The following is a 16,180-nucleotide window of genomic DNA, read 5'->3' as shown; positions in this document are numbered from 1 at the left end:
GTGACCTTCATTTTTGGACTTCTGGGAATTTTGTTCTTGTGGGGAGAAACTGCTGTGATGTATTTCCACATATAAAACAATCTCAATGATCAAATAAGACATCACGTACTGTAATGATGGGAGCTCCACTGGGTGAGAGAGTATAATATAACCAGGGAGGGTTGTTGCAGTTAACATCCCCTCCCTCCCCCCACGTGACCAGGCAGATGCCAGGCCGTTCGCTTGGGATCCTGTAGGAGGGAGTACCTCTGAAGCTGGGAGTACGGTGAATAAACAGGTGACCAGGAGTCTGCTCCAGTCTTGCAGTCCATCCACAACGCCTTCTGAACTCTATCCTGGGCGTGGGGACCGGGGGCCGGGAGTCCCTGCGGGGCTGACCGGCATTTTCTTCCCACTCTGTGCCCTTGCCGAGTGCTGAGAGAGAGGGGGGCGGGGAGGGGGAGGCAGACCTGCATTGCTGCCCTGGCACTGCCTTCTGCTGGTCCTTGGGGCGCACACCCCACCCGGGCTCTCCAGGTGGTGGGCGTCAGGGTTTCTGCTGCTTTCCTTGGTGGATTTTGTGTCTTCTGTTATCTGCTTTTATAATGTATTATTTTTACAATTGGAGGAAAAAAAATAAACAGTGTATTTTAAAGCAAAAGGCCGTCTGGGACTATTTATAACTCGACATCCAGCCAGTACTTCCTGGGGTACTGGGGTCTAGGTACAGAGGAAGGCGCAGCGTTCTGTCCACCTGTTTCATCGGCACATGTAGAAACTGCTACTGGGAAAGAATGGTGCCGTGATGCTCAGGCAAGGGTCAGTTCCCCGTGACCCCGCCCCGGCCGCCTGTCAGCAGTTACTGGTCCCTCCTGCCCACGTCCCTCCTCTCCCTCCCCCTCAAGCTCAGCCTCTCCCATCCAGGTGTTAGTGTGAGCGTGGGCAGCCACTTCCTCCTCTGTTCCCATCACACGGGCTGAGCTGCCTCAGCGATCCTCAGGGTCTCCAGACACTGGACTTGACTGTGCCTGCCTAGCCCCTTCTTGGAGAGCTAGACCGAGTTTCTAGGAACCCTTGTCGCCGGTCAGGGGGAAGCACGCCCCTCTTTCTGGCCTCTCTGTCCTGTGATCAGTCATACCAGCTCAGTGACTCAGTCCCCCGGGTCGCAGGCCAGTTCCTCTCTTCATTCATTAAGGACCCGAATGACTGGAAATTGGGAGGTCCTGGCCTGTTAATCATAGTTTTTGATATCTCTAAATTACAGTGGTGTTCTCAGGGTCGTGTTGAGGTCACATGAAAACTCACAAAGCTAGTTGTGCGATGGTCACCTCCTCCAGGAAGCCGTCCCTGCCCTCTTCCCACTCCCTCATTCCCCAGCTCCATGAAGACAGACCACAGGGGAAAGATGGCCACGAGGACACGGAGGCCATGATCAGAGCAATGAGCTAGCCAAGGACTGGGGGGGAGTGCCCGCAGCCGCCGGGAGCTGGGAGGGAGCAGAGACCCGACACCTTGATTTCAGACGACCACCCTCGAGAACTGTGAGAGAACTGCTGCTGTTTTAAGCCACCCAGTTTGTGGTCATTGGTTACGGCAGCCCCAGGACACGGACAAGGCCCCTTTCTCTGTCTGGGCTGCAGTGCTCGCTGGCGTTGGGTGGAGTCAGACGCAGGCTTTGTGCGTTTTCAAGCCCACTGTTGAAGGCCGTGCCCTTTCTTCTCCGAGGCAGCCCGGGATGGACAGGAGTGCAGGCTCCCGAGACCGCCCTGGCCCGGGACGCATTCCCGGCTGTGTGACCCTGGCTCGGTGACTTCGCCTCTCCTCTGCCACAGGGACCAGAAAGCCAACCCCCTCAGCCCATACTCAGCCTGCTGCCCGTTTGGCGGAGAAGGCTCGCCTGGCCGCAGCCATACTCATTCGTTTGCCATGGCCTGTGGTGCTCTGCTCAGCGGCTGAGGTTGGACAGAGACCGGATAGCCAGTAAAGCCTATCTGCTGACCCTTGACCCAGAAAAGGGGAGAGTTACACCGGTGGGAAGGTGGGCTCCAGAGGGCCCACTCACCGGTGTGCCCCCTGCCTGTCGCCTACCCTGGGAGGGTTGTTTCAAGATTTAGGGAGAAACCTTACGTTGGACACTAACCCGTGCCTGGTGCCCAGTCTGCTCAGTGAACGTGAGCAGTTCTCGTCCCGTGATGGCAGCTGGGAAGGGAAACTGGCCCTCACGGGCTCCAGGGTGGGGGTCCTGGGGTCAGACCATTGGGCTCTCAGGAGCCTGAGGAGCCTGCGGTGGAGACGTGTCCCAGCTGCCTTAGCTGAGGTAGAAAAGGATTGATGGTCGCTGCTGTCTTTGACAGGCTCAGGGCTGACCGCAGCGACAGTGGAGGGCTGCAGAGTTCTCTTCCCCATCCTCCTCCAGAGTGGAGAGTGGCGGGGACAGTGCCCCCGGATGTGGGCCTCAAGGCCCGAGCCTGGAGCTGCCCGCCCCCCGCCCCCTGGCTATTGTGTGCTGGGCCCTGGTGTGGCTCAGGGCTGGGGGCCAGCGCTGGGACTGTGGGAACGGATTAGAGGCCCTGCTCTGCTTCCCCTCAGTGTAAACCTGATCAAAGACATTCCTGGGATGACAGGGCCCTGTGTGCTCAGAGGCTGCCCGGCCTGCGGGATGCACCCCCACGCAGCAGAGCCCGCTGCTGGGACGGATGGTCTGCAGGACGGGCTCCGAGGGGTGTGGGGGGCTCTGCACTGCAGCCGCCCCCAGGGGCCTCACGGCTGTGATCTCAGCTGGAGCTGCCTGCTCTGGGCCCCACCTCTCCCCTCCATGGCCCCAGCAAGGAACTGTCTGTCCTTATCGCGTAGCCCCGCTATCTATCGCGTAGCCCCACTATCTATCGCATAGCCCCGCTGGATCCTGGGGCCTCCTGGTTCTGCTGGGTCCCTGGAGAGCCCCCTGCCCCCACCTCCTCACAAGGCTGGGTCTGTCCTCTACCCCCCACCCCCACCCCTGCCAGCTGGGTCAGGCAGGGCGGTCTCTTTCTCTAACTCACAAGGCATCTGGGTGACCTGTGGGACACTCGCGCCCCTTCCATTCAGCTCCCACTTCTCAGTACCCACTGTGTTTGCCAGGTTGGCATTGGGGGCAGAGCATCGGTGGGACGCCTGTCCTGAGGCTCACACCCAGGGCACACGTGGTGGGGTCTGGCAGGAGCCTGGAGAGGGAGCAGAGGGGGAGCTCCTTGGGCTCAGAGGTGGAGGCAGGAGTCATGGGTGGAAACAGGCTAGGGAAGATGGAGGAGGGAGCCAGATGGGGAGTAAGGGGGGAGAAGGGCCAGGTGTTAGGACCTTGGATGGAGCCAGAGGAGCCAGCAGCCCCAGGAGGGGTTAGCAGGGAGCTGGGTTGGGAGGCCGGACAGGCCCAGGTGAGGGCAGTGGGGCTGCAGCAGGGGCAAGGAAGTCCCTAACAGTTCAGTTTTTATTTTCGCCATAGGCACGGGCCTTCACTGCCATCACATGAGTGTGCGCGGGCACCTGAGGGGCTGTGGGTGGCTTGAGAGGTCAGGGCCCGAGGCATCACCCAGAAGAAGAGCCTTCTAGACACCTCCCATGGGGGCTTCCCAGAGGAGCCAGGGCTGTGGGGGACACGGGACCCCCCTTGCTTGGCCCAGACCTCTGTGCTTGTAGTTGTGCAGCCCGTCGGGGGCTGTGTCCGGTTCATGCCCCTGCCTTCCACTCTGTCCACCAGGCAGCCCTCACACAGCCTCCGCACAGGGACCCTGAATGCTACATGCATCGCAGCCCAGCCCAGGCCTTCACCCGTGCAGGGCGCTCTCCCTCTTCCTCTCTCTCCCGGTTCCTGCTGGGACTCAACCCTCAGACTGTTGCCTCTCCCCCAGGACTGCTCCTCAACATGCCCTGGGCCCTGGTGGTGTCAGAGCCACTGCTCAGCCCCCTGTACACACGTGGAGGCCACAGACGTCGCTGGGCCCCCTGCATCAACATGCCTAGCTCGTCCCGGGCTGAGCTGCCACAATGGTGTGGCCCCGGACCTGACCTTCAAGGCGCCTTCTCCGGACTTGACTGTCCCTTGGCCTCCTGCCACCTGGGATCCCCTTTTGGAGCACCCTGCAGGTTCCCGAGGCAGCCTGGCCTCGTGTCCCATCCCACCCAGCAATTCCAGCCCCTCCACACCACACCTCCTCCCAGAAGCCCCAGTGCCCTGCCAGCCTCGTGGGTGCCCACGGGGAGCCCCGAGGAGAGCCCTCCTGGGCAGGGCAGGGCAGTTCACACAGGCCGCAGTGAGTTGACAAGTAGTGACATCCTTGACAGGTAACCTGGGCTAGAGCTGTTCTCCAGCACTCACTGAATTATCTGACAGCCAGGGGCACGGACACACAGGGGGACCCCCACCTCCGGGAAGCTGGGACCAAGGCCTGCTGACACCCGCCCAGTGCGCTGACACCGAGGTAGCTGCCACAGGTGTCCACCAGCCTCCCGGTCACCAGTCCGTGTGAACGGCCACCGGAGCACAGCCTGGACATAGTGCTGTGCTCTCCAGGAGCCTGGGCCTCAGAACCATGACTCACCGAGAGCAAACAGCCATTTGCTCCAGGAGAGGGGTAATGAAGGCTGGACCTGTTTATTTTCCTATCTGCAAACAGCCTGGGAGGGCGGACTGGCGAAATGCAGCTGGAAGACGGTCTTGACCACCAGGCAGTCACGTCACCCGGCCAGAAGCAATTGCTTCCCTAAAGTCTTCTTGGGGCCCAAGTGCACCCCCCCCAACCCCTGTGCTGTGAGCTTCACCCATTCCTGGACCACTGAGGACAGCTGGCAACATCAGAGACGTTTCTGTTGTCACAACTGGGGAGGTGCCATCATCTGGTGGGCAGAGGTGAAGGATGCAGCTACACACTCCACAGTGCACAGGGCAGCCCCCCACAACAGAGGACCTGGCATCCTGCCTGCCTGTCACCCCCAGCCCAGGAGCCCTCAGCACCAGGCTCTGTGCCCCTGGCACCCCGCCTGCCCCAGGAAACAGGCACCACGATGGGGTTTTTACTAATTTTATTTCTAGACTTTTCATGTTTGTCTTGTTTTCCGCTGGAAATGTGCTGGTTACATGTCCATGCTGGGAAACGCCGCCGTGTGCAACCAAAACCACACACAGACCAAGTGCCCACCTGCCAGACCCTCACAGATTTGATGGCCACAGGACAGACTCCGTGGTGCTCCCGACCCGCCACTGGGACAGACCTAGGACGGGCCGTCCTCAAGGACCCGGTTTGGTTCAGACACAGATGCTGCAGCCAGAAGAGTTGAGGTAAGCGGAAGCTGGGGTCCTGCGGAGCGGGGCCTCGGAGCACACGGCCATCCCTTTGGGCAGGGCCACCAAGGGTGCAGGTTCTTTTGGTTCGGCAGCATGCTAGGCAACTCGGGCACACGGCACCACGGGCTGGCTCCCGCGAGATCTGCAGCCTCTGTCGTTAGCATCATGCGGCCCTGAACAGAACAGAGAGCACTGGGACATGACAGCTTCCACAGCCCGGAAACGGCGACTCCAGAGGCCGGGACCGGTCCAGGGCACAGCACCACCACGGCACACAAGACATACTTGTTACAATAATAATAATAATGCAAGTTTCATAGCTATATGCAAACAACACAGCCGTAAAAGCTACTAGGATGGTCGATGCTAGGGCAGATGGAGAGTCCCGCGCAACGGGCGCAGGGAAGGACGCGGACACGGACACTGGCTGGTCCTCAGACGCCGGGTGGCCGCCCGCACGCAACCCGGCGCCCGTCCCCACCAGGCCCGTCGGGGATCTCGTCTGAGTGTCTGTTTGCCGAAGCAGGAGGCCGCGGGGCCAGACGGGGCCTGACCGCTGGTCTACACATGGCTAAGTGAAGCATGAGGTATCGTGGAACGGGAACCTTTTTGGAATAGAGCAGTAATCACATTACATCAAAATTGATCACATAAAAAAAAAAAAGTCTACCAAAAAAAAAAAAAAGGCATCCGTAATACATTTTTCTATGAGAAAATTAAAACTAGAACATGGCAGTATATGACGTCGTAAAACAGGAAAACTGATCCTCCGATAGCAGCAAAACAATGTGAGAGATACAAAGAAGCGTGGTGAGTCTGTTTCCAAACACGCTGGGAAGTCATCGATAGCAGCGAATAAGAAACGGGGTGCGCAGCCTGTCCCTCCGTGGTCCCGCCTGCCTCCCCTCCCGCACTTCCTCCCTCACATCCTCTCCCAGCACCAGGCTGGGCGCTCTCGCCTCCTCCCTCAACACGCACCACTTAGTCATTACTCAAAGGTCCAGAGCCAAGATGTGCATTGTCTACTGGTTGCTAACATTTCTTTAAAGGAGGGGTGGGGGTGAGACGATGCTCAAACAGCTTGATTCAGGGACCCTAACTCTCCTGTACCTGATGCCTCTCAGATGGGCTCACGCTGGGGAACACCAAACAGGCTGGATCAACATGTCTGTGTTTTTTTTTTTTTCCTGGGGAGTTTCCCCCTTCTCCTATGAAAGGACCTAACTTCTCTAAGCGGTATCAAGCCTGCCACAGAAAGGCAGCAGGCTGTGTGTTTGAATCAAGGGGAGAGTGCATTTACTTGAGAAATCATACTGGCCTTACGAACATCCTCTGCAATAAATACTCTTTTTAGCCTTAACTATAAATTACATATTTTAGTGTTTAATAACCTTCCTAACCCTTAAACTACACGTCCTTTAGGTAAACCTTGCAGGCTCCTACTTTCAAACACCAGTTGGCACCAAAGGATTCCTAAACTTGAACCTCTCTACGGGAAAAGGAACGTCACATCCTGGCAACGTGAGAACGCACACTTTCTCCTGGACTGGAACCTCGGCTTCCACAACACCCCCTCGCGAACTCCGTGGCGACTTGCACGGGCCTTGCGATCCTGTCTGCGCACGCGCACGTGGATATCCCAGCCATTCCACTGGGAACCACCCCCCTCTCCACCCATGAACAAGAGACCTTCCCCAGAACTGCCGGACCCAAAGTGCTTTGAAATGGAATGGGTTTAGAACATTGAGAAGGAGACAAACAAGCGGGCTGTGGGTTTCACCTGGATCTGAGCAGGCTGCAGGCCTGGCGGCCGACAGCGCCTCCTCAACAGGTAACTACAAAAATGCGAGGATTAAAAAAATAGAATCTGTGACGCTGCTATTTCGGCTTCTCTTGTAAGAGCGTACGCGCTGGCCGGCGCCCGACGCCCGCTCAGGTGGCCGGTCCACGGGAAGAAAGAGGATTAGCACTCGGTGATGCTCAACTACACTACCCGATAGGTTACATCAGCCATGGACAAGGTGAAGAGGTTACATACATGCCTACCTACGAAATAAACACGCACCAATGACTTATAAAGTGACTACATGCATGAGCAAGCGAGATACAGGATGCCTACAACCGCCTTAAAGCCGTGCCCCTCAGGAAAGCACAAGAATACATTTTTCTATCTAAAAACCCTCCTCTACTTTAAACATGGTTTGTTGAATTTTTTTAGAACGTTTTTATGCTTTTTTTTTGCTTTAAACACATCAATCAAATCTAAGCCCCCCTGCAGACTCGCTCCTTGTGTTAATGCCTACCCTTACAACGCAGACACAAACAGTCCTACAAAACTAGTCGATTATGGGCTATAAAGTCCTCTATTTTTGTAGCACAACCCTCCCTCCCCCCTAGAGCTTGGGGTTATGCAACTACTATTTTTTTCTTATTTTTTTTAACGACAGTTTTGGGTACTTTTTTTTTCCTCTTGCTTAAGTCAGAGACAGAAAGGAGAAAGAGCAAAGAAAAAAAACAACAGAAGATGGAAGCTTTCCCTTCTGGCGTGGCCCGTCCGGGAGGGGCGCATCCAGCAGGGGAGCCCCCGGGGCCGGCCCCTCCCTCCGCCAGCCCCCTCAGATGTCCACGTCGCGCACGTCGGTGGGTGTGCAGGCCAGGTCCACCTCCTCCTCCTCCTCTTCCTCCTCCTCCACGGCCTTGGGGTCCAGGCTCTGCTGGGCCTGGCGCAGGCTGGACTCCAGCAGGGCTTCGATCTGCTCCTGGCAGGCCCGGAGGCAGTCCTAGGGGGTAGCGGGCAGGGGGACAGGGCCTCAGAAGGAGGCCCACAGGGAGGGCCCATCCCCCACACACCATAACCTGGATGGTGATTTAGCAGTGAGGCTGACCTGAAGTTGCTGCCCCTCCGCCCCCCAGCTGGTCCCCCGAACCCCAGGACAGACCCTCATGGGCCTGTGTCCAGCAGCTGCCAGCCTGAGGAGCCCACATGCCAGCCGGGCAGTGATGGTCCCACTCAGGGCCGAGGACCACAGGGCTGCTGGCCATCGTCTGTGAACGGAGATGCGCCTGTCCTGCACCCCTCCCCTCCCCCGCCTGCTCCTGTGTGCCCAGCAGCAGGGCCTTGGCCTCTCGCTGGAATCCCACTGCCGGGCTCTGGTCTCTGGCCCCGGCGTTCCCACTGGCCCCGCCACTGTCCTTGGTGAATCCAGCCGTTTCATCCAGGGCAGGGAGGCCCTGTGAGCCCTGCTTTTTGGACTTAACCTCTGCTGTCAGCCCCACGGTGGACCCAGCCTTCGGTGGTGAATGGCCATCAAAGGCATTAATTGTGCCTGACTGTGAATGACTGTTGGGTGGCCTGGGACCCTTTATACGGCTCGGCCTGCATCCTGGATGATGCACCGGCCTTGCGTAGTGCCCACCTGGACCTCAGCCCCACCCTGCGATGAGCTGACTTTGGTCCCTGAGGTCCAGCTTTGGAGAAAGGCAGACAACCCAGGTGGGCCCCCTCCCCCTCCCCCCCTTAGGGGTATCTCTGTCTCAGTTGAGCAATGTCTGTCACTGCATAACCAGACGGACACATTTCAGCCTCAACTGATTCCCCGCCCACCCGCAATTGGTGGCATTTCTAGTGAGCATGCTCCCCGCCCCCTCCCTCAGCTGTTGGAGAGTGAAGTGAGCGTGAGCGCCAAGAGGCAGAGGGGAGTCCATCTCTATAGACAAGAACGAGCCCTCTGGGGACACAACCCTCCTAGTGCCACTGGCCAGAGGACAGGCAGGTGTCTGTCTCACACCCTTCCTCTCCTTCCCTGAGTGGTACGGGTGAGGTGGCACCTGCCTGGGGGCCAGAGCCTCCCAAACGCTCCAGGGTGGGCCACAGGAAGGCATCCCAAGCCAGACCTGGACTGGGGTTAACGGTCACTCACTCCCACCAAACCACTCTGGTCTAACTTGGTAAATGCCATAAACCCTTGTAATTGTTATTTTAATTCTTTAAGGAAAGCAATAAAGTGGGAATAAAACAATGGCACTTTTAATGATATCACCACCGCCTCTGGCTCTAACTGCAGCAGCAGCGCCCAGAGGGCCCACGGTCACGACCTCAGACCTCACAGGAGCCCTTTCACAGCAGCTGTTTACTGGCATCTACACTGTGGCCCAGACAAAGCTCGCCTGGGCCCACCGCACACCCATGAGGGTGCGCATCACTGCCGGCCCGGCCCCTCTTCTCGGAGGCCTCAATGGCTCCCGAGGGCCTGTCTGCAAGTTCTGGGAGGTGCTTCTTCCAAAGGAGTCCCCAGGAGAGGTGGGTGAAGCTGGCGCTGTCGGCCTGTGCCTGGCCCTGTGCCCCCAGCCCGTCCTCTCGGGGGCCCCGGCACTAGTCCAAGCATTCCCCTTGAGCGAACTGTGGCTGCAGCACCCAGCACTGGGCATCCCATCCCCGGGACCAGCAGGTCCGCCCCTGCCCGTGCAGGAGGGGTGCCCGATCACTTACTGGGTCGCACTTGATCACTTTGGAGAGGAATCGCGTGAGGCGGTGATAGGACAGGAAGCTGTTGGAGCTTCCCAGGTGCAGGCCTTGCGCTGCGGCCACCACGCTCCCGGCAGCCACCATGGAGGGCGGGTTGGAAATGAACTTCACGTCTGCAGCAGAGGGAGAGGCAAGGGGCCGTGAGTGGGGACACGGCAGGATCCCTGTGATCCGTGCCCGTCAGGGCCTGTCCCAGCAAACAGCTGCCTGGGTGTTCACTCGAGGGTCTGGCTGAGGAAGTGTGGGAGTCCCTGCAACCCAGCTCTTCTTCCCACCCGGGCCCAGAAAAGGCCCTGGGGCTCCGGATGTGCCTCAGGCGGGAGCTGGTGCCCTTCACTCACTAACGGAGCCCTGAAGCAGCCCTGGCCAGTCCCACCGTCTGACACCAACAGCAGAGGCCTGGTCAGGGCACTTGGTCCTGTCAGCATGAGCCTTTTGAACATGGAGCCCATTTACACAAGTGAACGATGCCAAGCCCGCCAGGGAGCAGAGGTGTCGCCTCTAAGTGACTGCACCGGCACACGGACAGAGACCTGCTAGAACAGTGGTTCCCAGCGTAGGGCACACGCCCACAGGGGGGCAATTCGAGGAGTTATTAACAGTGGATTCTTTGCATTTCTATGGCTCTAGAGGCCTCATGTACAGTATATAAATATATATTGTGACATATTTATGCATTTCAGTTATCTATTATGTTTTGAAACTTTATTTGCTTTATTTGCTATTTCTTCATATCACTTCATATTATTATTTTTAAGAATTTCTTCCTCAGTACTTCAACTGTCCTTTCGTTCTTTTATTTCTCTTTCATGGATGCCATGCTCTTTGGAAGCTTGTTTAGACCAAGTGAATGGCCTTTTAGGCTTCCTCCACATGAATAGGAGTTCACTTTTTGAATAATAAGAATTATATGTCACGGGGGAGGGGCAATCAGGATTTGAGAGATGCTTAGGTGGGGCGTGGCCAAAAAAGGTTGGGAACCACTGCTCTAGGGTCTTCACCTGCACCGGCCGAGCCTCCCCCAGATCCAGGGGTGCCTCCCCTCTCCCTGCAACCCTCAAACTTCCACCTGCGAGGCCCAACCCAGGCACAGCCAGCATCCTAAATCAGCGCTGGTCCCCACTTCATCTTCCCCGGAGTCAGCTTGTTCCCGCCCCAAACTGTAGGGAAATTCTCCACCTGGTAGGGCGGGCCCCCGCCCTCCCCCCTCCCTGAGCCCCTAGAGCTGGGACTGTCACAGAGGAGGGAGTCAGTACGGGCACCTCAGTAGCACCAGCTATGGCCAAGGCTGCCTTTTTGTCGCACCTGGATTATTGGTGGAGAGAGGGGACTGATTTCAGCATCTTAATGGGGGGAATTGGGGACCCTGAGCCTGGAGCCGGTGCTGGGTGTGGCATCTTTGCCATCCAGTACAGCAAGAGGAAAGGCTCCAGCCCCGGCTGGATTGGCTCAGTGGATAGAACGTCAGCCCACGGACTGAAGGGTCCCAGGTTGATTCCGGTCAAGGGCATGTACCCTGGTTGCAGGTTCCACAGCCCTGGTCAGAGCGCGTGCAGGAGGCAACCAATCGAGATGTCTCCTTCACACCGATGTCTCTCTGTCTCTCCCTCTCCCTTCCACTCTCTCTAAAAATCAATGGAAAAATATCCTCAGGTGAAGATTAACCAAAAAGAAAAAAGAAAAAAATAGGAAAGGCTCCAGTGTACATGCACGTACACGTTTAAGGAAAAGCCAGGCGGTGGCGTGTGCACATGTGCAGGGACTCAGGAAGCCGGGTCTCCAGGTGTAGGGAGAGCAGAGCCCCCCCCCCCTCCACCCCGACCCCATGGCACCTTTCAGTGGGGGCCTTGCTCACGCCCACCTCACATAACATGTTAGTTTTTGAGCTCAATGACGTCACTCCCATCTGAGAGGCCCCTTTGTGACTAAGGGCACGACTGCATCTCAGTCACCTCCAAACTGTGGGGGCACAGTCAGGACCAGGGCCCTGAGCGTCTTCCGAGGGACCTGGCTGGTTGCTGCTCCCTCTGGGGCCCCGCCCTGGAGTTAATGGTTGCAACAACCTGGGTCACCGCAGGTATCTGAGCAGAAGGCCCGGGTGCCTGCTGGGCCCCACGTGGGCAGCTAGGGAGCTGGACCAAAGCCAGTTTGCAGCCTGTGTGCCAGGATTGCTTCCCTCACTGCCAGCACTCACAGGCCACACACCCCGCTGTCCGGGGGATCTCGGGAGCGGGGGAGCTCCAGGCTGCCCCAGCCATCCTGAGGGGCGGGTGTGCAAGAACCACTCCTCTATTATCTCCAGGAAACTTGCTGTTTTTCCCAACAACTTTCAGCTCCATAAAAGGCTGGCTGAGAGTCTCTGGAGGCCCCTCCCGGAGGCTCCCCAGTGAGGGAGGTGGGACAGCCTGTGGAAGCTCCCCACCCCTGCCCAAGGGCCAGAGCTGGAGCGCCTGGAGAAGGGGCGCCCCAGTCGGGTCCATCCAGGTCAGCAGCGTCCTTGGCTTCTCCTCCTGGGCCCCCACGCCTCACTTGGAAGGACGCGGAGGGCGGTGGGAGGCCAGCAGAATCTTCCCAACTCTCGCCTAACCCAGAAATACCAGCCACCAGAGCACCCAGACATCAGGAGGGTGCAAGGACTTGCCAGGCTGGGGCTCTGCCTCTTGGGGGTGGGGAGGACACCAGAGGTCAGCCTCCCCCTTGGATAAAGTGTGGCCCTTAGGTTGCCCAGAGTAAGTCCCAGAGATGTGACGTCTGAAGTGGGATGGGGCCTGGGGCCTACGGTCAGGGTCTCCAGGGAGAACAGGAAGCAGTCCCAGGGGGTCAGGATCGGGGCTGGGGAAGCTAGAGGCAACACTGTGTGTGTGTGTGTGTGTGTGTGTGCCCACCCTCGGGTTTGGAGGCAACAGTGTGTATGTGTGTGTGTGTGTGTGTGTGTGTGTGTGTGTGTATGTCTGTGTGTGTGTGTGTGTCTCCCCACCCTTGGTTTTGAAAGGCTGGCTGCCGCCGGATCTGGGACCAGGGCAGTGCCAGGGGAGGGAATGTTGCCCCCTGCCGTCAACCACAGCAGCAGGCTGCTCCAAAGCTCCTCCTCCCAAGGCTCAGCTGAGGCGCCCCTAACAGGGCCTCAGGGAGGGCCGAGCTGGCGGGCCCAGAGCACGTGGTGCAGGCACTGGCGGCCTGGGCTCCCCACCCCTGTAGGCGCCCCTGGCAGGCGGCCCAGCTTGGGAGAGGCCAGAAGGGGGCCCCAAAGCTCAGACTCCTTGAGGACATAGGAAAGGACTAGAGAGAGGTGGGGAGAGGCAGGCCGGGGGAGCAGAAACCAAGGCAGCTGGACACAGGCAGACCAGCCACCCAACCCCAGGAGGACACCCCCTCCCCACCCCACCCCCCGCCGCCTCCCCTACAGTCAGAGCCCTCTGCTCAACAGAACAGGGGAAGAGGAGCACTTCTGAGAACAGAAGGGGCCTGGTGGGGAAACTGAGGCAGAAGGCAAGAAGCCCCGCCAGGAGCACCCAGGGAGATCAGGCCAGCCCACCAGCCAGCCACCCTACCTGTGGCACAGAGGGCGACAAATGTCTGCGCGTGTTTGCGGATGATCTGCTTGTTGACCTCAGCCACCGGCATTTTGGAGAGGAAGTGTTCAATGAAATCGTGGGGGGTCATGGCCGCCAGGTTCCACTTGAGCTTGTTCACTAGCAGCAGCTCCATGTGCTGTAAGAATGGGTGACCAAACATGAAAAGTGCAGGGGAACTTCGGGGGTGTGGGGGGGAGGGAGTGGGGCCGGGGTCTGGAGAGAAGTGATGGGGATCCAGGAAATGGGGGGCAACATGCAATCCCAGATCAAAAAAGCGAATGTGACCCGTGAAAAGACTCCTGCTCATTATTCAGATGACAGTTCACACGTGGCGACAGAAAAAGATCTCCCGTACAGTAGGGGAACGCCCGCAAGACCTTGTCCTTAGCGCGCGCTGCCCATGCTGTGGACGCTAGAGGGCGCGCACCGTCCACTTTTCGGCCGCGCTAGGAATTCAGCCGCGTTGGGAGTGGAAGCAAAAGTGAGGTGGGGCGGCGGGGATGGGGGGCGGCGGGGTTCCGCTCGCTCCTCGGAAGGGGCCCGGTAGTAGGGTCTCCCGTCCTTCCTCCCATCCCGGGGTCCTTTGGCTAACGGGGTGTCGGGTGGCGGTGGGGTTACCAGCAGCTCCTCGGGCTGGATGGAGTTGTCGGTGTAGATGCACAACTTCTCCGCCGTCAGGGGGATGGTCTCCTTCATCTTCGAGGCCACGAACATGCAGGTGGCCCCCAGCAGCTGCAGGCGGCTCTTCTTCACCGGCTCCAGCGACAGAAAGCGGTCCAGGTAGTTCATCGCCAGCGGGAAGACCTCCTCCTCGCACTTCTGCTCCTCGCAGACCTGCTGGGGTACCGGGTCCGTGACTGCCGCCGCCGGGCCCCCCTTGCGGAACCCCACGCCCCCCACCCAGCTCGTGGGTCTCCGAGCGCACGGAGGGTCGGGGAGGGGGCGGCAGGCGCTTCCGTTGATGCGCTACCTCCCCCGAGTGTCCCCCATACCCACCTACTGAAACTGAAAGGGAAAGCCCAGAAGCCTGGCTCGGCGGGAGCGGGAGCGGGCACGGCTGGGCAGCGTGCGCTGTGTGCGGGCTGCCGGCCCTGGGGACCCTGGCCCGGGTGGGTGCTAGGGGGCCCGCCTGGGCCAGGGTCGCATCAAATGGGGTGTGGGGCCGGGGGGCTGGGCTCCACGCTCGCAGCGCCTGCGAGACACAAAGGTGGCGTCCCAGGCTGCCGCGCCGCATTTCCCCAGACGTCATCTTTTCAAAAAATATTTAAAAATATAAAAAAAATACCTGGGTACATAAAAAACCCCTGAAAATGACCACCGAACGGCCCTCTACCAGAGCCGGGGGTCTGGAGCTCGTTGCAGGCTCCGGGGAGATCCCCAGGAATTCAAAATCAGGGTCCCCCCCCTCCCTGGGCGCGGGCACCGTTTCTCTCTCACAAGGGCACCACGCCGCACTTTCAAAAATTATTTAAAAATACTTGTGGGTTCCTCAGGCGCCCACTGAAAGTCTGAAAATGTGACCTGAGCCTCTGGCTCGCTCCAGACAGATCACCCAAGCGGAGACCCCTGCAGACGGGGGTCAATCCTCAGAGCCTTGGGGGCCACGCGACCTTGCAGCCCGGTGTGCTCGCTGGCTCAGGCTGGCCATGCAGGGCACCCCGGGACTTGCTGCTTGAACAAAGAGCCCCCCTTCCTGAGTGGGGTCCCCCAAAATGCCCGTGCTCGGTCCCCGCATCCCTCCCACCAGTTCTTCGCAACCGCACGGCCCCTAGCCGCGGCTCCAGCGCCTCGCCGGCTGTCCCCCTCCCCCACCCAGCCCCCAATTATTAATAAACTTTAGCTTTGCAATAAAAGAACAAAGATGGCGCATAATACTGGCATGAGCGGCCCTTGCATACGTGTCCACGGATATTAATTTAAAAGTCAAATATGTGCCCCCTTCCCCATGAAGCTGATGGCTCCGCGGCTGGGAGTGGAGGCGCAGCGGGGCTCTGGCGCAGGCGGGGGCCACAAAGGGCGCCCAGCCTGTGCGCCCGCACCCTCTAGCCAACTGGGGTGCGCCTGGCACTGGTTTTCCCCGTGGGACCCCTCGCCGGCTGCTCCCCTCCCCCCAGGAAAGGGTATTTCTAACGCCCCCACTCCTTCCTAGTTAAAAAAAAAAAATACCCACATCTATATATTTTGAAAATACGATTCCTAGCAACAACCCCGGCAAACTTCAAAGTTAGAGTGGGAGAAAAGGGGAGATGAGTGGCAAAGAAATGTGGGTGTGGGCAACAAGCTGCAGGGGTCTTAAGAGAGCCACCCGAGCCCCGCACCTCCAGCATCCAGGTGGCCACGATCTTCCGCATGGACGGCAGGATCTCCTTCTGCACACACTTGAAGTAGGACACAGAGGGCGCGCAGGTCTCCTCTGCCTTGAGCATGGCCCGGAGCACCCGGTCGTTCAGGAGGTTGGCATCGGGGTACGCCCGGCGGATGGTGTCCACCTCGCAGCACAGGAGCTGGTGTGCCATGGCTGGGGCTCTACTGGGTGGTCTGGGGCGGGAGGTGGGTCGAGGGATCGGTCTGCGCTCGGCTCTGGCTTCTGCGCCCCGCGCTCCTTCGAGCTCTTCTGCCCTTTGCCGGAGCGCGCGGACGCTGCTGCTCGCTGCTACTGCGCCGACAGCCCTCTGGAGGCTCCAGGACTTTGCAACTTTCAACAAAACTCCCCTATAGTCGGTGTGACGTTACTGTTGTTCAGAGATCAAAGCCGCGCAGAGAATGGGAGGGGGGGCGGGG

At 58.9% G+C, this 16,180-nt stretch overlaps 2 protein-coding genes across 4 annotated transcripts in view; one reads left to right on the top strand and one right to left on the bottom strand.

Moving 5' to 3' along the window:
* The window catches only part of ORAOV1 (oral cancer overexpressed 1), a 49,842-nt gene that overhangs the window by 7,295 nt on the left and 26,367 nt on the right, over nucleotides 1-16,180 (top strand). The gene's annotated exons all lie outside the window — the stretch shown is intronic.
* CCND1 (cyclin D1) lies at nucleotides 5,021-16,088 on the bottom strand. Of its 2 annotated transcripts, none has more exons than XM_006098045.3 (5): nucleotides 15,718-16,088; nucleotides 14,018-14,236; nucleotides 13,376-13,535; nucleotides 9,789-9,937; nucleotides 5,021-8,079 (listed from the first exon to the last, which is right to left on the bottom strand). In XM_006098045.3, the coding sequence occupies exons 1-5, from the start codon at nucleotides 15,913-15,915 to the stop codon at nucleotides 7,915-7,917; spliced, it is 891 nt and encodes a 296-aa protein (XP_006098107.1). In that variant the 5' UTR covers nucleotides 15,916-16,088; the 3' UTR covers nucleotides 5,021-7,914. The 2 variants fall into 2 exon arrangements, with proteins under 2 accessions (XP_006098107.1, XP_006098108.1); XM_006098046.3 differs by having other exon boundaries at nucleotides 14,018-14,233; nucleotides 15,718-16,084.

The sequence above is a fragment of the Myotis lucifugus genome, unplaced genomic scaffold, assembly GCF_000147115.1.
Source record: "Myotis lucifugus unplaced genomic scaffold, Myoluc2.0 scaffold_218, whole genome shotgun sequence".
NCBI classification, from domain to species: domain Eukaryota; kingdom Metazoa; phylum Chordata; class Mammalia; order Chiroptera; family Vespertilionidae; genus Myotis; species Myotis lucifugus.
This window is presented reverse-complemented; position numbering and strand designations above follow the sequence as displayed.